Source organism: Oryzias latipes, chromosome 24, assembly GCF_053564925.1.
Source record: "Oryzias latipes strain Hd-rR chromosome 24, Olatipes_Hd-rR_3.1".
Lineage (NCBI taxonomy): Eukaryota > Metazoa > Chordata > Actinopteri > Beloniformes > Adrianichthyidae > Oryzias > Oryzias latipes.
The window spans coordinates 16,309,163-16,331,957 of NC_136260.1; the positions used below are offsets into that span (position 1 = coordinate 16,309,163).

The 22,795-nt window shown below is 39.1% G+C and overlaps 2 protein-coding genes and 1 long non-coding RNA gene across 5 annotated transcripts in view; 1 reads left to right on the forward strand and 2 right to left on the reverse strand.

Annotated features, from left to right (window-relative positions):
* LOC110017725 (uncharacterized) overlaps positions 1–17,214 on the forward strand; it is a 105,104-nt gene extending 87,890 nt beyond the window's left edge. For 2 of the 3 annotated variants that reach the window (XR_013654134.1, XR_013654136.1), the window contains 3 exons: positions 3,361–3,472; positions 13,236–13,346; positions 17,101–17,214. This is a non-coding gene — a long non-coding RNA (uncharacterized LOC110017725). The remainder of the gene's footprint in view (positions 1–3,360; positions 3,473–13,235; positions 13,347–17,100) is intronic. The other variant, XR_013654135.1, reaches the window with a different exon arrangement.
* On the reverse strand, positions 8,670–14,124 carry epm2a (EPM2A glucan phosphatase, laforin). Its single transcript, XM_004083599.5, has 4 exons — positions 13,750–14,124; positions 13,143–13,317; positions 10,185–10,429; positions 8,670–9,324 (listed from the first exon to the last, which is right to left on the reverse strand). Exons 1-4 carry the CDS (start codon positions 13,994–13,996, stop codon positions 9,041–9,043), a joined length of 951 nt encoding a protein of 316 aa, XP_004083647.1. The 5' UTR covers positions 13,997–14,124; the 3' UTR covers positions 8,670–9,040.
* Positions 15,456–21,546, reverse strand: LOC101165367 (hydroperoxide isomerase ALOXE3-like). Its single transcript, XM_023953219.2, has 14 exons — positions 21,379–21,546; positions 20,820–21,291; positions 20,670–20,751; positions 20,471–20,593; positions 20,294–20,397; positions 19,953–20,125; positions 18,433–18,576; positions 18,135–18,338; positions 17,964–18,050; positions 17,318–17,484; positions 17,082–17,203; positions 16,899–16,999; positions 15,937–16,107; positions 15,456–15,837 (listed from the first exon to the last, which is right to left on the reverse strand). Exons 2-14 carry the CDS (start codon positions 21,280–21,282, stop codon positions 15,658–15,660), a joined length of 2,121 nt encoding a protein of 706 aa, XP_023808987.1. The 5' UTR covers positions 21,283–21,291; positions 21,379–21,546; the 3' UTR covers positions 15,456–15,657.
* Between the last annotated feature and the right edge of the window lie 1,249 nt (positions 21,547–22,795).

The window sequence follows — 22,795 nt, forward strand, 5'->3', positions numbered from 1 at the left end:
CAGGAGGGGAAACAGTCTGCACTTTACAGATAACTCGGTGTTCAGAGCTATCTTGATGTCAACAGCAGGTAGGATGTGCACAGCCGTGAAAATCGGTCCTTGTGGCAAAACATCTTTCCTGAAATATGAACTACTCTGCATCCTCCATGCCTAAAATGACTGAGCCTATCATTTGAACCATACAAGGTGATGAAAGGCAAAGAAGACGGTCAACAACGAAGGTTAAACTCTTATTTTTTTACTGCAAATATGTTTATTTTCAATGAAAACAATGCAGGAGCAAAAATAAAAAAAAGCACTGAGGTTCTGTCAGAAAAGGAGGAGAAGCCAGATATGACTTGCACCATGAGGAGAATACATATGGAACAAAGGTGGTGGGAAATGTCAGTTTTGAGCCACAATGAAAGTGGATTTAAAGGCAAAAGAAATCTGATTAATATCAAGAATGCATGTTACTTCAAGAATGCAGAATTGTTTGATGCACAAGGCCATAGGTAGAATTTCAATTTAAACCATTTTAAAGTGTAGCCTCCAAGAAATTCTTAAACTTATAGAATGTTACTGAACTAAAAAATTAGAAAAAATGATTAAGAAATCAGTTTTATTTAAAAATCTAGGAATTTTACGCAGATGTACTTCATTATGAAGTTAGCAGACACTTAAAAGGATTAACTCAAAAAGACAATTTCTAATGACAGAAATGAGATTTTACAGAACAGCACCACCTAGACCTACACTTGCATCATAGTTCAACCTGGTGCAGTTTCCATTTTCCTTTGTTTTATGGCATTTATTTTTGGGTGATGAGGAGACAAAGCAGTGTGATTTACAAAAATAGCTGCATATCAGAGCTGGCTGATAAATTAGCCTCCAGTGTTTTTTTGCTCCTTTTTTCTTTTTGAAAACTATCAGCATTATGACTCTCCGTAGGTCAGCAGCTGCTCAGATACAGGCTGACGATGATGTATCGCTTGAATTGTGTTTTCTCATTCACAAAGCGTCATTTGTGGAGCTTGGGGCTCATTTTTATCCTGTCCTTTTCTGCTCGCTGATACGCACACTAATTCCCACACACAAACACACATCCTCACAGAAATCAGTGCTTGTGCGTGTGTATGTACTGTCTGCAGCTGGGTCCTGATTTGTGCAGCAAATGAGAAGCTTTCTCCCAATCCCTCCTTGTCTTGTGCTTTGTCCAAAAACAACAACAACCAGAAAGACAAATTAAAACCTAATGCAATTCTATAGAGCTCTGGGAGATTCACCTGAGTCCTGCAAGCACAATGACACAGATGGAGCGGATCATAAACACGATGTAGAGCCTCAAATGGCTTTGCAGTTGCAGATTAGAGGAATTTTGTAGCCAAAAAAAAAAAAAAAAGTTAATTAAGGAAGGCTTCCTATTGTCTCTGCATGCGGAGTTTACCCTTCAGACAAATCAAGGTGATGACATTTTTTTTTTAACTCTTTCCAAAAGTTACCCTTTCATTGTGTTTACCATTGAGTAACCAGAACATTCATAATTGGTCTTTGTTAAATGATCATATCAATTTGGTTTTTATTTTGGAAAATTGGCATTTTATAACACCATATTTACCGTTTATGTCTCTTTTATAATTATAGTCATTTTTTGTGCCTGTATGCATTGTGTTTAGGGTCACGGGGTGCATGAATGAATGTGGGGCGGGGGAAAGGGGTCATTTGGTTTCCATTTTTTCTGTTTTGCATTCTGTATTGTCAGTTTGGTTTTAATTATATAATTATAAAGCTCTTTGAGCTGCAATACATGAAATGCAATTTTAATAAATTAAACTTGCTTCATCGATTGATTTAAAAAATAAATGTAGTGAGCATGGTGTCCGAACAACTGCTGTTTAAATCCAGGACACGAGACATTGACGCTTTGTATTGTTTATTAGTTGTTGGGGATGGCGAAGTAATTTGGACACAACAGTTAACAGGAGCCAAATATCCCACGATGCATTGCAGTCTATGTAAACTCGCAGGTGGAGAAGAGGAGCAGATTAAATAACACAAAGTACAAAAAATGAGTAAAAATAAGCACAGTGGTTAGCGCTCTTGCCTCACAGCAAGAATGCCCCTGGTTCAAGTCCCGGCTGGGGAACTAGAAACAGAACAGTGCCCTGGAAAGTCTTTGCAGGGACTCGAAGCTTGGCTTCCTCCCACTGTCCAAAAACATGTTTCAGAAGTTCATTTATAGGTTGATTGGTTACTCTAAATTGTCCCTAGGTGTGAATGTGAGAGTGCATGGGTGTGTGTTTGTGGCCTTGTGACAGACTGGCGATCTGTCCAGGATGTCCCCGACCTTCGCCCCCCAAGACTCGGAAAAGGTTCTGGCACCCCCGTGACCCTGGAAGGCTAAAAACGGATTAGAAGATGACTGAAAGAATGAATGTGTTTCAACTTACGCGCTGTCAAGTAAAACTGTACAGAGGAAATGGCAAAAAAAAAATAGGAAGTTAGAGTAAGTGACTTCAAATCAAATATTCTGTAAAAGAGCAAAAAGGAAGTGAAGAAAATTAACTTTTAAATGATTAGGAGGAGAAACATAGAGATAAAGTAAAAAGCAGTAGAGAAAGGTTGAACAACGTTGAGGCACAAATACTAATGATAACAGGAGGAAGAAGGTTAATATTTTTATTTACAGGCCGGATACAAAGACCTAACACGTCTATTCGACTTGGATAATTAAAAAATATGGGAATAATCTGAAAAGATCAATATATCCTAAAATGAATCGACATGTCAATGAATTAATTTAGTCGTCATTGGATTCAGTGTGGATATTTTTTATTTTACCATTAAGAAAATACATGTTAGCTGAACAGAAATAGATCAGAGTAAAAAATAAAATATTCTCCTTTAAAGCGCTTTGAAACTGAATTTAATTATATGGAAAGTTTCTCTTCTTGGAAGCATAAAAAATACATTTTCATTTAAAATTCTTTCTTTGTGTCTGAAGCGTCACAGTTCAGAAACATTTGCCCCTCACTCAATTATCAGCACGTTCCCTTTGATTGAATTGTCTGACAGGTTGGACAGGAATCACATTATTACAAAACGATCCCTTCATCTCCCATCACCTCACTTCTTTGCTGACACTCCTTTGTCTCCACACTTCACAGCAATCAAACACAGACGTTTCTGCCTCCACGTTACAGAAACTCAACCACTACAGACTGCTGGACCAGTTTCTCTTTTCAAGCTTCATGAAACACCTCTCCTTCATGGTGTCACACGGCTGCAATTATCCTTTTGCTGAGCTGTAATTACCTAAACAGTTTTTGATGAGCTTTTTGAAATGTGTCTGATAGTTGTCCCTCTCTTCTTTGATCAAAGTGAAGCGATTCACTCTGGAGACGGAACGATCCAGTGTCTGAGCTGGTTAGAAGGGAGGCGGTTGGGGGTGGGAGCGCCATGGCAGCCGATTTGACAGCAAGCTTGGCTGAAGGTGAGTGGCGGAGAGGCAGAGGACTGATGAGAAGAAAGACCTGGAGGCAGAGATAACTGTAAAGTATGGAGCAAAGCAGCTTTGAACCAAGCTGTTTCTGTGACTTAAGTGAAAAACATCAAAAATTAAAGACCTACTCCGAAGAAAATGGTGTTTTTAACATGTTTTCGTTGGAATTTTCTGATGATGGACAAATTTTTGTAGAATTAAACTAAGAACCGATTCCTGAGTTGTTATAAATCGGTAGCAGAAGAACAAATGCTGTTTATGACATAGATGCTCCCTGCTCACTCCATTCTGATGCATCAACTAGATCCATGTATATCTTTGTGTTTCAGAGGATGAGTTGCTTTTCTTTTGTTTTTGCATAGTTTGGCCACGAGTGCGACTTCTACTCAGGTGCGACTTGTGTGTTATTTAAAAAATAAATAGCAACAACCACTAGAGGGCACTGTAGGTGTGTGTATCACTATTCGCTACGCCAGGTTTGACAGAATTGTTCCAAAGCAACACAGGGGAGAAGGAAATCAGTGGATTTAGTGATTTGAAGTGTTATCAAGATTTGTTAGCATGTAAACTAAACATGCAAACTAGTATATTTGGTACATGTTTAACAATAAACGCAAATATTTGATAGAATTTTTGCGTTTAATTTGGTTGTGCTAATATACGAGCACAGCATATATACTTATTGTCCGAAAAATCTGGTACGTCTTTGTTTTCCTCATGCGAACTAGGATGTGGCTAAAAACTGTTAGCATCCACACTGTGACAAACAGAGAATTTTCATTTCCATTTGTATAACTTTTGATGAGAATTACAATTATCTCTGACAACAATCCCTGAAGAATTATCCCCTGGAAAAGTTAAGAACTTCTACCACAATATGCTGCGAGCAATTATCTGTCCGAGGAGGCATCAGTGCGCCTGAAATGTGACATGAAATTATCCACAATTCCCTCCTGCTCACCCATCAATTTGTCAGTTGCACAAGACCCTAGAGTTGGGGAATAATTTGAGTTGGGTTTTGAAGTGAAATTGCATTTTTCCTGCATGCATATGTTGTGTGTGTGTGTGTGTGGGGGGGGGGGGTGAGAGCAGGAACGAGACTGCCATAAATTGTACACCTAGCTTAAAACACTGACAGAGAATGGAATTAATCTATCTTTTATGGGTGAAGTGTGGAAGATAAATGTCTTTCATTGGCAAAGTCAACAGATCAGCCTTTGGTGCTCATCATTTGACTCTAGCTCTATTAATAGGAATGCATGGTATCATTTTAAGTAATATTCCTATATTAGCATATGTTAGATGTTGTGACAGTACATGGCAGGATGATGCATAATGTTAGACATCTCTTCAAGTCTAAATTGTCTGTTGCCTCGAGGGTTTCCAGTCATATTCAAGCTCAACAATCTAATGCCTTTGGAGATTTGGAGGCACAGATATTTTGTTGAAATAAGGTTGGACCACCTGTCTGGTTCCCCAGACTGAAAACAAGCCTCATCTGCTTTCCATCTGTCTGGCTGCAAGTCCCAGATGTGCTGACAAAAAGTGAGCAGAATAAAGTGAGTTACCGGTACATTGAGGGAAACTTTCTTTTGGACGATAAATAAACAAAACAATAAAGAGTAGATGGGGGGGACTTTTTCCACTATGAGTGGTTTTGGTTTTACTAGTGTTGGACACAAATGCTCAGTCGGTTCAGAAAGGCCCAAGCAGAGATAGGAGACAAATCCTCTGATAGACCCGCATTCATCATGACATGTCACAAATGATTTATGAGTCTGGCTGTCTTCCATGTTGGCACCCATATGTCCCCGCAAGCCTGCACACAAGCAGCGCTGCCCCTCCACTGACGTCCAGATCCATCATGCAAAGACGCAATTAATACGTCGGATGAACTTTTTCATGGACCTGACCGGATCAGAGGGTTTTTTTTTTGTCTCAGAAAAACAGAGTCTAAATGCAATTTTTGATTTGGTTAAAAACAAACTCAAAGAGAAAAAGAAATTGATAAAATGACTTTAGGTTCCATTAAAGGGTGTTGTTAAAAATTGCAGACAGGAAAATAGCCCCCACTCCAATTATACCTCAGCCCACAGGGTGTAAAGTTGAAAGGGGGGTGAAAAAATAACAGTCTGTGCAATAATGGTCCATTAGCTGATAAGTAATCAGAATTTGTATTCCATTTTGCAGAGTGAGTCATTGCCAGGCTAAAACCCTGTAAAAATAAATAAATAAAACCACAACCCAAATGACCAGCTATTTTATGTAATCAGTTTGGAAATAATGGCATCATCTGACAAACCAGCTGTTTGGGTGGAAGTTTACAGGGAAACAAAGGTTTCTTTGAAGGTGATCAGAATGGTATTTGATTCCCACCTTCTTTACAAGACGCATGTGGATGTGAAAAAGTAAATAAATCTGGAAATAAAAATAAAAACAATTAGGCAACCATATGACTAGACTACTAGCAGATATTTGAAATGACCTTCTGACCCAATGGTAGATCTTTGTAAAAGAAAAAGGATGAAGAAAGAGGAAGTCATGGAGAGGAACAAGTGTAAATCAAAAGTAAAATAAATGATGTGAAAGTGGGAGAAAACTACAAACATACCCCAGGATAAAAGTAGCAGGAAAAACACTATGATTTAGGACAACAAAGTCATCAAAAATGATCGGGTACGAGGTCATTTAGCATTCATCGATCTCATGATTACCATTTTAAACTGAACTGTCGAATCTGGCACCCCTCATTCCCTCCTTGCCGGCCTCAGGCAGTGGGGAATAAATCAGGAGGCAGTTCCACTTATCATGCAAGGCCACACAAGCTCTGTTGCTTTCCTCTGAAAGCGGGCCACCTTAATTATGTGCTAAAAATGTGCTCAAATAAGCTTATTGCACGGAGTGACACTCGACTGCCTGGTCTTGTTTAGTTTCCAACACGCTGAAAACACAATGCTTTTGAATACGTGCTACAGAAATACTTTATTAGTTTTAGAAAAAGAAAGAAAAATCCGAAAAAAAAACATATTTTTCATCCCATAGGAGAACAACTTTTTTAAATCACTGTTTTTGGAAAACAATTATGGAATCAGGACCAAAACAATCAGAAAAGTTCCCCTTCATGATGACAGCTTGAATTATTGGCTGCCCAAACTTCTCTAATGAAAAACAAAACTTTTCATCAATCAATTTTCCGACTTTCTCATGCAGCAGCTGACAGATCATCACTGCAAAACAGAGCTTTTCATACATCATTTGAATCCAATCAGCATTTCATATTCTCTGAAACTTCATTTTTTAAAGCCAGCTCACAAGTTTTGACTCTTGTTTTAGCCATTTTATTTGTTTCTGTATTTTTTAAGCACTTATTTGAGTTTTTCTGTCTTCAAAAACATCTCAACTTAATTTTCATTATATAAAAGCTCATTAAAGTTTTGTAATTCCTTGATAGCTTTTCTAGTAGACTCATAAACCAGTACTTTCACCAGTTAAATTATTACTCTGCTTGAATTAAGTTTTCAGCCAAGTTACAGAGCGTGGCAAAGTGAGTGTGGATACTTTAATTTCCTCTTTAGAAAATTAATCATAGAGTATGGACAGCCTGAAATGTGGTAGCCAGACAGGACTGTGCACCCAAAGAAGTTCTGCAGGTAGGGGGTTTATTGAATTGAGAGATTTTGCATTTGGCAAACTGTAAAATGTCCCAATGTCTGCGTGTAATTTTAGCCTTTTGCACTATAATTTTGTAAAAATGCTAAAAATGTTGATGGTAAATGGCGCTTTTTTTTAAACAGTGTGTAGTTTTTATCACCATTTTGCAGAAAACCCCACACCCCCCTCTTTTGTTCACTTCCAAACCTCCCCGTTGATCAACGGCGGCGGCAGTGGAGACCACAAAGGGAGCAAAACTGACGCACAAATACATTTGAAAAGGAATCCAGGTAGTGCACTCACGCAGCAAATGTGGCAAATGACTTACTTCAAACAAATCTCATTTCCACTTACTTACCGCTGCTCATTGTGTGATGAAGAGTAATGTGCTGAGGCTGAGTGCAGAGCCTGAGCTTCATAAATGAAGGCAATAATTACAGCTGCACCGTCTTGGAAACAGCAAAACTCTTCAGTTAGGTATCAGTCAACAAAAAGATGTCGTTATTTACATTTAATGAAAAATATGTGCATTCTGTGTTTGAAAGCATCTATTCTCATTAACAAGAAGAAATGAGGAAAGAAAAGACCTTAAACATTGTTCCTACTTTTTATGGTGTTGTTGTTCACCTTTCGGCATATCCCTTCAGGGGTTGCCATGGCAACCCTAAATTTTATCCAGGCTGGGGACCGGCACAGGGAGACCCTGATTTAGTGGCTGTAGCGTAAAGGTTCTTGCCCCCACTGGATTAAGCTCATTGCACCCTCTGGGAATTGAACCCTGATTTTTTTTTTTTTTCACAGATTTTGCTGGACATGAGTCCCCATGAATCCATGATGGTTTTTCCTAAAAAAAATAATTACATTCATTGAGCGTGCAAAAAGGAACCCCCCCCCCCCCTGACTGGGAAATGAAGTTGTTGGTGCAGGTTTAACGTTTAAAGGCAGGAAACAGTTTGAGTCAGTTTGTGTGAGAAATGTCAGGTATGTATATATTAGCCTGCTTATTGTTATGGACCTCCAGGGACAAAGGCTGCATTTTCCTGAATATCAGCAGGCCCGCAGCTCTCTGTGGAGTCACCCAGACTGGAAACAGAGCATTAAAGTTCACTTTATAAGATGCGTGGATAACTTTCTAAATGTTAAAACTGCGTTTTGAGTTACAGCTTTAAATATTAAAGGCTCTGTGTCCACCAAGTGTTGTAATAAAAACAATTCATAGCTCTGTATGTGTGTGTTTTCTCTCCCAGAAATACACACTTGGATGTTAAATTACATTGGAAGGGACCATGCATTTCCTGCTAGAGGGGACTGCATTTGCTTAGGAACTAAATGTCTTGGATTGAAAGCAAGATCCTCACACATTTGTTGTTTTTATGAATAGATTTGTTTCTTTGGCAAGATTGCCACTCTCCTTAAACATTCCAACCATAATCCTTAAAAAAAGTATCCCCTTTACTGAAAAGGGAAGAATTCAGGCTTCTGTAATTATTTAAACCTCTGTTTTTGCAGCAAAAAGGACAAACCTCACTGGACACAATTTCTTATATTAATCTGTTTCATTTATTTTTGTCCGGCATGTTGTTTTCATTCATGGCACTGAACACAGCAGCAGAGGGCTCGCTTTCAAAATGTCACCTCTGTTGACTCTGTATTGATTAATGGCCAAGAAATGAAAGGAAAAGGTCTCAGCAAAGGTCCCCATGGACATAAACACACAACAGTAACAACAGTCTTGAACTGTGTGTGGTGAATGGCGGTATTAAAAGTTAACATCAGAAGAGTATATTTTTCCGATCCACTCTGGCTGCCAGCTCAAATGTACTGAAACTTAAACTCCTTCCAGCTGAAATTAATCTTTTTATTTTCTAAAAGGAGCTTTGCTTGACCTTCCGTTGGAAGACGAGCTCCTCAGGTCTGAGGGTAAGAGATGTATAAAGGCCGACGGCCAAACTTCTCCACGAAGTCTGCATGAGCTTGGACCAAAGCGTCCTCGTCTATGTAGACCGCAGGTCTTTTAGCTGCGACAAAGTACTGCACTTTCCTCAAAGTCCAGCCAAACACATACATGAGGAGGCCGCACACGGCGGCGGTGGACCGGCCCACTCCAGCGTTACAGTGAACATACACCGTGTGACCGTTTTGCAGCAGACCGTGGAGCAGGAACACAGCTTGAGGAAGCATCCTGATCCGACCTGCAGAGAAAGGAACGTTCAGTTTGTAATCCCGCAAAATCATCCACTTAATCTACTTTGTGAAGTTCCGCCTGCTGAGCTTTACCAGATTAAACCTGCCTGCCCTTTTTAAGTCTGCTTTTGATATTAGAAATATGTTGTCATGTGGAAAATATAAGGAGCTGCAGGAAGTGTTATCACTAACGGCAGATTTAGGAAGTTTCTTTCTTTCTATTTTGAAAACCGAAACATTTTATTTAACCAAACAGAATGACCTCTGAATTTTTACTTTAAGAAATCTTTAAAGTATGAAAAAAGTTTTTCAAAAACACTTTCTATCATTTTCAGTTAGTAGCCCAACATTTTTTTAAATAATTGTTTTATTTATGAGTATTGCTGTTATATGAATGTTTCCTGGGTTTTTAAAAGAATCCCTATGTAAAATGTCTATCAACAGTCATTCAAAAACATTGGATTAAATGTATAAACCGGATGTGACCCGTCCCCAAAAGTTTTTTTTTTTTTTTAAACCTAATTTAAGGGATATTAAAGCTTTTAAATTCTAAAGCATAATCTACAAACCTTCATGGATAATCTCTAGTTTTCTCAGCCACTTTAAATTCTCTCTGAAAGAATGGGCAGCACTTTTGAGACCAAAACGCCTGAAACACTGAGCTGCATGAATAATTCCATCCTAATCGCTGAGGGAAATCATTGAAGGTAATCTGTGGCTCCGTTGTAGTTCGATCTGCAGATTGTAAATTGGACGGATCATTTTTTAGAGTTGGAGTAGTTAGAATTTCAATAGAGCCTTGCAGCCTGACAGCATCAACAACGGACAGGCACAGTGATCTGACGGGTGTGACGGTGACGGCCCTTACCCTCTGTGCTCATGTCAGGTGTAGGGAGCCATACGTACACCAGACCAGAGTCCTGATGCAGGCGCGTCATGGTCTCTGGGGTCATGACCTCTGCAGGGTTGCGCCTGCATCCGTGCGAGTTGTTCAGCACGTCCCACTCTGTCTGGAAGTTCATCACGGCGGTGATGCCCAATTCGTGCTTCATCTTTATGGTCACGTGCTCCACCTGGCGAGGGCAGCTGCCCAACCACACCCGCTGCAGCACCCTGGTGTCACAAACGCATCGTTGACATTTTTTATGTCATTTCTGAGTCAGATTTATTCATTTCTGGGAATGAGTACACAACATGTACACACAATGTTTGTATTTTTTCTTGTTGAATGCAACACTACAGTTAAATTGACCTGCTGTCCCTTGCATTTATCAGTAAGTCAACAACCAGAGGAGTAAAAGTCAGACATTTTTAAAGTAAAATATTCAAAACTGCTCTTTTTGGGGATTTATTTTGCATGACCGCCAGAGCTTTGCGTGTTTTTCCTTTAATTTATTCTTGAACTAAACCCCGTCTTCTGAAAAGTGAACCTGCTGACTCCTATTCAGTTCTTCCGCTTTGATCTTAAATATTAACTCTAAATTCAAAACACCTCTAGCTGAAAAGTACAGAAGTCTTCATGTGATGATCCTCAACCCTTCTGCCTCCTCCAGCGAATTAGGAGTTTAGTGAAAGTCTGCATCACCGTGAAACGTCTGCAGGGTTAGAGAGAGGGTGTGCAGGGGCCATTTAGTCCGAGGTGAATATCAAACCTCCAACTCGACAGGTTAAAAAGCCTCCGACGGAACACGCAGGTGTTTGACACACACCGTGTAGAGTCTTCTCAACACAAGTTCCAACCTGAGGGTTTTGGCTTATTCATATGCAAGCAGCACGCTCACTGGAAGCATTTGTCACCCACAAAAACATGACACGCATGGAGGGGCAATGAGGGTTTTTTTATTCAGATATTAGCATTCATCATGCAAACTGTCTCTCTGAATGTCTTTCGGCTGTAGACCTAGATACAGACCTTCTGGATCACACTGAAGCTACGCTCACACCGGGCATGCGACGCGTTTTCCTGAACGTGCATTTAGCTCAGGGGGTTCACACTGGACAAGCAGGGAGGGGCTTCTTCTTCTTTTTCTACTAGCGCATGTATGCCACCTACAGTTGAAAGAGGCTTGGTGCAAAATGTCAAAAGTGGTGGAAATGTTGAAAATCCAGGCTTTTTCCTTTCACAGCTCTATTCAAAAAACGCAATTATTCATTTCTCCTCCATGATTAATTATCAAACAGTTGGCATTTCAATAAATGAAAGGGTCTCTAATAAATCTGAGTCCCTGACTGGTCAAAGATCAACCTGCTTTAGCCTTCAACTTGCTTTTAATGGCTGCACGTTACATAAAATGATCATAAAAACTTGCATAGCTACACGTGAACGTGAGAGTTTTGAACGCACGTTTATGTGCATTGACATAGACTTTTAATTGGAATTAGTTGCTGGAACGGACGTTGCAGAGTGTGGTATGAACATACTGTAGCTTGAGGTGTTTGCAAAGGAGAACATAAACGGGGCATTGAGCTAAAAAAATGGCTTAGAACAGTTTTTCCCTCGTGCATTAAAATACCTAAAACTGCTGGATTAAAGGGAATACTTAATCGGATTAAATAAAATAGCATGCATCACATAAACTGTGGAAAATACAAATGGAAAAGAAAATTATTCAGAAAAAAAATTAAAACAAAATTACATCAAATTTAGAAAAAATAAAGTCTTATGTGGGATGCAGGGTCTTTTTTTCTTGTTAACTTTATTAGTTTTCCCATGTGTAATTCTGCTCAGCCGTATTACCTGTTGCACCTGTGGTTTCTGTTTGACACTAAGCTGCATCCTGTTTGCTACTTCTTATACTAAAGTTGACTTGCTCTTAGTCAAAATCTTGTTGTTTTTTTATTTTCTTAAGGCATTTTTTTTGTGGAGATTCTTGTTTATGTTCACAATAAATAAGTGATAGTTTGAGTCGGTCTGCCTTAGGTCGCCTATAAGTTCTACAGACCACCAACGCTGACATTTTAGTGTTTTATTTTTCCATTTGGTATGAAATAAATTTGATTTCCTGCATCAAGTCTTGTTTTTCGAGCAAAGCTGTGATTTATAGGAACCGAGGAGATCAATAACTGGCCCTTCAAAAAAATCCCTGTGTTTCATTTGAAGTTATTGATTTTTAAATCAGGGCCTTTTATTGTTCTAATGTTTGTTTCAGACAGGTCTGGAGAGCAAAGCAACTGTCTGTAATCTTAGGTTCACTGTGAGGTCTTAAGGTGGTATTGAGGCTGAAAAATGTTTGGTCATTGTTATGCTAAACTTCAAGTCTCAAAAATAAAAGTCTATTTTTAGTATAATTCTGTAATTATTGTGCCACAAATTAACTCAGTAATAGTCACAGTGTTGGATCCAAAATCAATCTTTAAAAGTTGAGAGTTACAGAAGTTTTTTTAAGTCCAAACAAACCTTAGGTCGAGGCTGTTATAAAACCCTGGCAGCTTCTAAAGACTTTTACTTTGAAAAACACCTCTATTGTGAGCGCGTTAATGCCGTCCCGCCTCAGGCCCTGAAGATCAGTCACTTAGTAACAGTTTCTACTTAAAAATGAAATGTTTCTCCTTATTCTCCTAATCTTTTGAAGGGTATTATGAACCACAGAAGGATAAAGTATTTTCCTTAAACTTCTTACATCCCCCTTCTCATCAGGAGGGTTGGATGCTGGTGGAACCTTCCACTGTATTTTATTTTATTTTTAATCATTGAAAAAACAAAGCTTTTCCTGCTTTTTAATGATTTGTAGGCAGAAATACATAATTTCTAAACCACTTTACCATCTTATATAAAATAAATAGAGTATTGCATTTTACAATGCATTCTCCTATTATTTTAACTTACCTGGAGAAATGCATGGCCATCTGACCGGCCACCCTGAAGTAAAAGTCTGTGGTGTGTTTCATCTCATTCGTGTGTCCTGTTTTCTCGATCCAGTGATCAATCGGATGGCAGTACACTCCATCCACCACGTTCCTGTCATCATAGGAGCAGCATCTGTCATGGCTGGGACCACTACCTGGACACAGACCACATATTTTCTGCAAGGTTTGTAAGCTAATTCCCTCTAACGAATGTTGTGGGACTTCTACATGTCAGTCATATCCATGATTGATTCCAAAACGTAATCCACAAGAAATCCTCTATTTGGAGCAACAAAGTCATGAATATCACCATAATCTGCTGCATTGTTGACATATTTTCACCCTCTAGCAAAGACAATTTTGTGACATTTAGAGGGGGAGACAAATTGTTTTTCATATCCTCAGGCAACAGAAAATGCAGCTTTGCAGGATGTTTTTGAGTTGAAGAAAACGAGGTCCCTAATTAACAAACGTTACTGTGTCGCCCTCTCGTGGTTGTAAAGGTACATTACACTAGTTGCATTAAATATGGCAAATTTTGAAAAGGTTTTTTTAACGTTGCTTTGGGAAAATCGAATGTGTTGTACCTTCCCAAACAAAACCGCCTCTGACCCTTTGAATAAACTTGAACCAGAACGGATCTTTGACGGGCTCTGCCAGCTCCACCTCTCCGGTCCACAGACAGGGCTCGTCAGGTGACGGGATCTGGAGCGAAGCCTTCATCTGTACCGCTCTACTCGGGTCCCAATGGCCCATTTCTTCACGCGAGCCCGAAACTAAAAGCTCCACGTGCGAAGACTGTGGAGAAAGAACGACTCCGAACCTGAACAGCATGGTGGGGGAGTTTATAAATAAATGTGACGTTGCAGTTCTAGTGGTTGTGATTTTATCTCATTTTGTTCTGCTGACTGTCTGCTGCGGGCTAAAAATAGCGGTGTTTTGGACTTCAGCGTCTGCAAAGACTGAATAAAAAGAAAGAAGGCTCACTCGGTCAACAAATTCTGAAACCAAAAGCTATTTGGATCATAAATGCTGTTGTAAACACTGCAGTACGTGTGAATATTCTGACTGTTTTATTAGACTGAATTTTAAATGAATAAGTACATTTTTAAAATCATGCTCTTCAAGCTCAAAACCATACACACTTAATAGAAACAAATTACACAAAAACGGAAATTTGGTTTAATAATTTAATTCAACACTCAATGTAACCACAAGGGGGCACAATCAGGTACATTTGCCACCACAAGTTGAGTAAATGTGGAAGGTTGCATCCATCCATCAATCCATCCATCCATCATCTTTGTTTATTTGAAAGTACCACAGGGTGTTATCTTGAGCATTCACAGCTTTGCCTTTAGAGCTGTTTCCCATCTTGAGCTTGGAACTTCTGTATAGCACAGTCTTATGGATTTGGGATGAAACCCTCCATGCATCACAACTTATCATGCCAGCAGGGAATCTGATGATTGATAGGACATAATTATTGACACCCAGCACTTTGTTTTCCCATCCTGCAGACGTCCCTAGGCTTGCTTTATTCTGTGTAGGTGTTTGACAGTTGCTGCTTCCCTTTTGGCCTCTTCATGGTTCCCATTTAGCTGTGGTAGTCCAAAGTGTTGCCTTCTGGCACTACAAGCCCTTAAATTCAGATACTCTTCCTGTTACAATCTAGGCATCCTTGTTCAGTCCTGATAACATAACGACACTCTACACATGTATGTGTCTTTATGCAAGACCAAACCGTTAAAAAGCCAGTGAAGTTGTTCATATTTAACATTTCATCCCAACAAGCGCTTTCAAGGAAGCCATTTATAACCCATTCCAATGAAAATCATGATTTTTGTCTTTTTAACTTGTTTATGTGACATTTTTCTGATTACGGAGGTCATATATATATTTTTTGAAAATTGCTCATGGAAAATGGCATTTCTGGGTATTTTAATGATTCAGATTGTTGTGGATCAGCAGATGAGAAAATGCAGTTTGAAAAAGAGCAAATTTGGGACGTAGAAAATATGCTGGGTGGGCCACAAGCTCTCTGCTCCAAGTTCTAAGCAACAGAGAGGGGAAGGGGGGCGGGGTTGCCTCATACCAACATTGCCATCTGCAAGTTTTTAATGAAAGTCTGCCTCTCTGCAGAAACTATGTCCTAGAAAATGGCACAAATTTTTATTTTTTATTTAGTTGGCCACACATAGCAAAATCATACTTTGAAATTTGTTCAAAAGATGATTCCAGTGGGACTTTAACAGAAGAAGGAAACCTTAAAAAACCCTTTAGAAACATTATGTTGAACTTTTATTATTCGGTTTTATTGTTTTTTTATACTGACACACAAACTCTTTAAAGAAATACTTTCCAGTAAAGGGGAGAGTTAGTTAGTCCTTGTTTTGCTACGCAATGATGTTTCTGTATGTTCAGAATGTTTCCCAGCATTAAAACAGGTTTAAACCTATGTGGATTTAAGTGTTTGCTGCTGGTTTCAGTGTTTCTCAAACAGCCACACTATTTTCTATTTGTTTCGGGTTCAGGTATGCATAGGGAACTTGAAGCTTAGAGTTTCTTAGTGAAATTTCTTCACTAAGATAGGACAGCTCGGCTTGAAAGTCTTTAATCATCTGCTTCAGATGAGGCTCGCTGAATCTTTCTTCGGGGAATGCTCCCAAGGGAACCTGTCAGAACCACAGAGAACAAAGCTGAGAATGCCAGAGATTTTCCATTTACACCAGACATGTTCAAGAACTTTGCAAAGTCATGAACGCTAAACTTACCATATCCGTGTACTTATCTGATAGCATCCAGAACATCGCTGCAAACTTGACGCTGTCTCCAACATTTGGAAGGGCCTGAAGAAACGTGTTCATTCTGGACTGCCCCTTGAAGGTTGGGGGAGGTTTTTGTAGCTGGAGGGAGCCGTTAGGGATCCAGGAGTGGAAATCAAACTGAAATGGATGTTTTTAAAAAAAAAACAATTTTATTTGACATTTTGTCAAATCGACCCGTTTTAAGTGTGAAAACAGGTACATTTTGACCCAAACACAATGTAAGGGTCGAATATAATGTAAATGGATTTGAAACTATTTATTTTCATTCATTCATTTTCTGTACCGCTTTGTCCCTTTCGGGGTCACGGGGCTGCCGGAGCCTATCCCGGCTACTTGGGCGTAGGCAGGGGATGCCCTGGACAGGTCGCCAATCTGTCGCAGGGTAGAACATCCACAATCACACACCCATGCACTCTCACACTCACACCTATGGACAATTTAGAGCTGCCAATTAACCTATGAAGCATGTTTTTGGACAGTGGGAGGAAGCTGGAGATCCCGGAGAAAACCCACGCATACACGGGGAGAACATGCAAACTTCACACAGAAAGGTCCCCCATTGATGTATTTTTCATGTCCCCCAGCCGGAACTTGAACCAGGGGCCTTCTTGCTGTGAGGCAAGTGCGCTAACCACTGCGCCACCGTGCAGCCCGGATTTGAAACTACTTGAATCAAAAACTGGTGTCCGATAAGATATTATTGATTCCTCCAATTCAGTTGTCATATAACTCTGTAGATCAAGCATCAAGATGCAAAGAAAAGAAAATTGAAAACTGCAAAAAATGTAAGGCAATGGAAATAAAAAATGCAGTGAAATAATTTAATATCAAACATCATTTTCTTCTGTTTCTCCTTTGTAAAACTTTTTAATCAAGATCCAATATTAGTGTCTCAAATATTTCCTCACCTGACCGTTATTAACAGCAGCGTGCTGAACAGACACGGTGAAAATCACCATGGTGACAAACTTCACCACCTCCTCCACCGTATGGAAAGATGCTGGAACTCCTGTCAGTCAAACTATTTGTGATTTTCTTCTTAGCATTAAAAGGTTAATCATTTTGTTGGCTGTTTGTTTTCTTCTGCTCACCTGACTGTTTGTTTTCTAGGAAGCCTTGTGTGAAAATCTCATCGATCCACTCCTGCAACTCAGTGTCTTTAAAAACGTCGTCGTCTGAAGGGTAGTGGTCCTTCACCACCGAACTCACAAAGCTGGTAAAAAAAAAAGAAAAAGATGGTATATGTGTTTTTGGGGGGCTTTTTTATTTTATTTTTTTTAAAACAGCTTTAATAAAAAGTTCTGGATAAATGTGATCTTAAAATGACCTTTCGATGACGTCCCACAGTTTCAAAGCATCGTCTCTGTAGTAGAAGTTTGGGATGGAATCCAGCCCTCTTGCAGTGATGTTCTCTGGCAGGCAGAGGGCGCTGTAGGTCGTTTCTGACAGACCTCTTCCCATGAGCTCCATCAGTCCCTCCAGTCCAAATGAACTCTGGTAGTCATCAATGCCAACATGGTAATTGTCAAGCTAAGATCACCACACCCTCGGCAACGCATGTTCAAACAACTGCTTCCAAAAAAAGTTTATGTAAATATGCATTTTGAGCTTCTGCATTCAAAAGTCTCGCGTTTACGTATAGCTAGTTTCTGGTTCTTCATACAAAATGCGTTGCCATTGAAAATTGCTTATATTGAAAGTTAAACCAGGTCGAAATTTGACCAATCAGGGATTTAATTCTATGACACGAAGATTGGTCCCGCTTCGAAATTTTGCACTAAGTCTCTTCCAACTGTGGGTGGCGGACATGCGCTAGTAAACAGTAGAAAAAGAAGAAGAAGAAGCCCCCCTGCTTGTCCAGTGTAAACACCGTGGGTAAACGCGTTCAAGAATTCACATTCAGCACCTTCTTAATCATGCGTGAAATGTCGGTGTGTATGCAGCTTTAGGTTTGGTCATTGATAAAAACATACCGCGCAAAGAGCTCCATCAGGTCCCAAAAGAGCCTCACGGCCCATGATGTTTATGTGCAGCGTGAATCGAAAGTGTGGAATCAGCAACTACATGTTTGGAGAAAACATCATTTAAGTATTAAAAGAAGTACCACTGAGATCTCATTGCTTTCTCAGATCTTTAGAAGTCACCTTGTGCAGGGGATGAATGGTTGGGAAGCAGCGCAGAGTCGCAACAGCAAAGACTTCTGACAGAAAGTGAGTGATCAGGAGGTGATGGACAACCTCACATTCCAGCAGATCTGCACTTTTGAAAAACAGTTTGGCCAACAGCCAGTCCTTCTCTGGGTCGGTAGGCAGAAAAATTGGATTCTCTGCTGAAGCTTTTTGGTTCAGCTGAAAAACCAAAACATGGATTGATAGCTACAAATGTAGCTGATGCTTGTGAAGATTACAAACGTGTCTGGGCCATTTTGCATTAATTCTGTACTTGTATTGCAAGAGGCATCAGTTTTCCCTCAGGATTCATGTAGAACAGGCATAAACCAGCAGTCATATGTAGAGGATTCCCATCCTTCACTCTTGTTGGTATTCCCTCCATTATTCTCTGGTCACACAGGAAAATATTGCCTTTCTGTGGTGGAGGAAAATGTCATAAGACTTCAATTAAACAATTGACCAGAAAAGATTTTTCAGATTCAGATCTGGTTTACTAAAGGTTACCAGGTCAAAATGTAAGCAGCAGATTGCATTTAAGAAATTGCCAACAAATAATGGAAATTAGCAAATAAATCATACAAAATGCAAAGAACAATGTAATGCTGTTGTATGGCCTGCAACTTTGCCGGGGGTGACGAACAGGCCTATGAAAATTTTAGAAAAATCGGCAAAAGTGAATTGTTAGATTTCTTTGGCGACAGAGGTGTTTCGTTAGCCACGCCCACATTCCTAACATGTTCACACCATGTCATATTGTTACATTCAGCTTGAGCCAACGATTTGTGTATTACATTTTTACAATATTTGTGAGCAACAGGGGGCGCCATTTTTTGTAAGTTTGCCATGTTAACGCCCTTCAAAATCTATAACTTAGAATTCCAACTTTTTTTCCTAGTAGCTTCCCAATGATAGTTAGAGGAGTTAGACGGTGATAGATTACAATTCCTAAGGAGTTTAAATTAAGTTTGATAATTCAAGATTGCAACCTCTTGCCAAGGTCAAAGGTCAATGAAACTTTCCTTGTGGTTGTAGACTTTACCTGTTTGTTTGTATAAGCATTAGAAGTTACAAAGCTGCAATTTTAGTCTTAACATGTATGATTTATGTAGATATAGGTTTTTTCAGCATACTGTGGGCCACTGTCCTGCAGCGGTTACACCCACCTCTGTTCCTCCAGCTGCTATTTAGCTGGACACACCTGATCCAGGTGAACAGTATTAGGTAGAGCAAAGAAAACAAGTAAGACAGTGGCTCTGAAGGTCTGGAATTACCATCCTTTTGTGCCAGCTTGAAAGTCATTGGATTTTTGGAGAAGAGCAGTTTTTGTAATTCAGAGTTATCCAATCAAAAGCTTGGCTTTGGAGTCCAGGTATAAGTATGGACTGATCTGAATGCAAGCTAAAAAACCAAAGGCATAGTATAGTGATAATTCAATCTAGCCCTCATACACTAAACAAGCAAAAGTTGGAAAACCATAAAAAGATCGTGGGCTAAACAAAGTGAAAATAAATCTAAAAAACTGTTTCAATTTGCTTATGTTTAAATAGGTCAAATGATTGGCATTTATTTTTTATTTGTCTGCCTTAGAAACTACGACAAAAGTAAAGGTTATCTGTAAAATCTTTTAAATTCACCCCACAAATATCACTACTGTCACCAGTACAGACATTTTTCAAGTTTGTCCGCATAAAAATATAGAGACTAAAAAATTTAGAACATATTTAAACAGCAACTTACAAGAGTCAAATCCCTTTTTTAAGGTATTGTGGAAACAAAATTCCCCTCTCATACCTCCATTTCGTCCTTCAGTGTGAGTCCATTTGGCAGACAAGGCTTCACCATCTCCTCAGTGACTGGAAAGTTGGGTGGAAGTTTGGAGCAGCGTTTGATCGCATTGGGATTTGTCCCATTTAGAAACTGATAACCAAAGAAATCATCCTCTTTCCAGTGTTTGGACACATACTCTGGAAAAATAGCAACAGGGAACATGTATTTTTTAGTACATTTTTTGCAGCATACCAACAAAAGAGTTTTTTCTTCCAAGAATTTCAAGAAAAGTTTATTTAACATGTTCTAAAATAAAATAAAAATGTCTTTAGATATGTCTCTGGCTAAAGTAAACCAACATTTACCCGACATAGAAGTCTTTCTGGACTTAAATACTTTTTCCAGATCCTCAATACTTTTCCATTCTTTACACGATCCAGCCAATCCCTTAAACATTAGCTCAGTGTTCCTGAAAATAAACACGAGTGAAACAAAGCACACGACTCCAAAAAGTCTGAGCAGATCACGTGTGAATTCCTCACATTTTTCTTTTTGAATGATGTATTTCATCTGATCTGAGCTCAGAGAGCTGCACCTCAGCTGGGAGCTCCGATATATCTGTGAAGTGAATGTGGCGGGGCAGCTTTTTATCACCAACTGCCCATCTGCAAAAGAATTTCAAAACAAAATGCTGTGAAAAGTCCTCTGCAGAAACGCATTGTTGCTGTAAAAGGAACTTACTGGTACAAACTCTTTCTCAGCTTTAGCTCTTTGTTGCGGTGGTCTATCAGCAGAGGATGCTCCTCCTCGAAAACTTTTAAGGCTAACAGGTGAATAAGCATTAAAACTCTTCATTTTATAGGAAAGAAAATGTTCAAATGGTTAACTGACCTTTTCCTCCTCTGAGCTCTACTTCCTCACCACTGGAAATCCATCTGAAGCAGGGAAAAGCAATCTCTTCTCCCTCAGGAGTCATCACCTCTACTTTGCAGCAATACCACCTATCATCTAAAAGATGAAGGAAAGAATCTTTCTCCACCTTCAGCAGCAGGAGCTTCCCCAGAGAAAAGCTGCATTTCAGACTGTAAGTCCTTGTCTGAGCACAAAAAAAAGTGAAGTGTAAACCCCCCAATGGATTAAACGCAAACAAATGGGAACTGATCTGTTGAGTCTTTTTGATTGTTACATAAGACAGAATTGAACTTGCCGTCCCCGATTTAAAGTCGATGCCAGAGTTGTCTAGCCGAGTGCGTTCACTCTGCCCTTCAGTCCCGAACAAAATGATGAAGATGTTGTCCAAAGTCCCAGCATGCCGCATGCCACCTGTTGTCACACTCAGCTTATATTCAGCCATTTGTCTAAACTATTCCATCAAAACAAAAGGAAAGAAAAAGATACATTCTTAACAATTCACCACAAATTATTTTTTTTAATTATTTTCTTAACTTACTCAGGTTTAGGAGGGAATATTTCCTGTTGTGATACAGAAGTTAAGGCATAAACTGAATGAATGGGGTTGTCTGCTGCTGCCACACAAAATTATGCAAAGAGGGTGTGGTCTAGTCAGACACGAAGACCTGCTCGGTGGGTTTAGGCTCCTCGGGTTAAAACAAACCGAACATACCACTAAAAAGGTTGTTCTATGGACAGTATAAACATTTTAGACCAGTGTATGCAAACAAAAAATGTCAGTTTTAAATTCTGAATTAAATGAAGCTAGGCCGCGCCAGCTGCAGGTCTAGTCTGTAATAGTCTTGAAAACCGTCTCCTGTGATTTTTGTCCCATTCACAGTCCTAAATTCAATCTACTCAATAAGCTGCATTTTGTCCAGAAGAGCTTCAATTTAGACAATTGACTGCTAGCATTAATAAAAAAATAAAAATAAAATTCATAGTACGCATAGATATAAATAAAATACAAATATACTATATATAAATTTACTCCAGGAAAATCAGTAGTGCTTTATTTAAACATGGGACATTTAAAAATTGTGTTATTTGTACATATAGGACAGTGAAATGAATAAAATTGCGATTTTAAGCAAAATCCCGTTTATGAAACTTAAAGTAACTAACCACTACTAAGAACCGATCTTAGTCCTATAGCACTGCAGTAAAAGCAGCAGGAACAAATCTTTACGACATTTAACTGCAAGCTCAGAAAAGCTCACAGATTAGGATCCATTTCTTTTATTTGCAGAACTGTAGTAATTTGACAGTTTTTAAAGAAGAGTGTTAAACGTGGTGTTAGTTTATGTGTTAGTTTGTAAAAAAAAATAAAAATAAATAAATGTTGGGCTACTCCAGTTTTTGTGATTTTAGGCACCATTTGAGTTTTAAAGACCCACTGATTAAAAATGGTGTTTTTGGGTGTTTAACGTGTTTTTATGGCATTTTTCTGGTGATGGAGGTCAAATATAAAGATAATTCACCTTAAGCCATGAAATATCCATAAATGTCTTCGTTTTCCTCATCCTGTACATTCTGTACATTACCACAGTGAATTTGAAATAAAACAACTCAGATGCCATTGAAGTGCAGACTTTCAGCTTTTATCCCATGAGTTGAACAAAAAGATTGCATAAAAATGTGAAAAACTAAAGCATTTTTTAAACACAATCCCTTCATTCAATGGGCTCGTAAGTAATTGGACAAATGAAATAACTGAAAACAAAATGGTCATAACTAATATGTGGTTGAAAAACCTTTATTGGCAATGACAGCCTCAAGTCTTGAACTCATGGACATCACCAGATGCTGGGTTGTCTCCTTCTGAATGCTCTGCCAGGCCTTTACTGCAGCAGCTTTCAGTTGCTGTTTGTTTGTGGGCCTTTCTGTCTGAAGTTTAGTCTTCAACAAGTGAAATG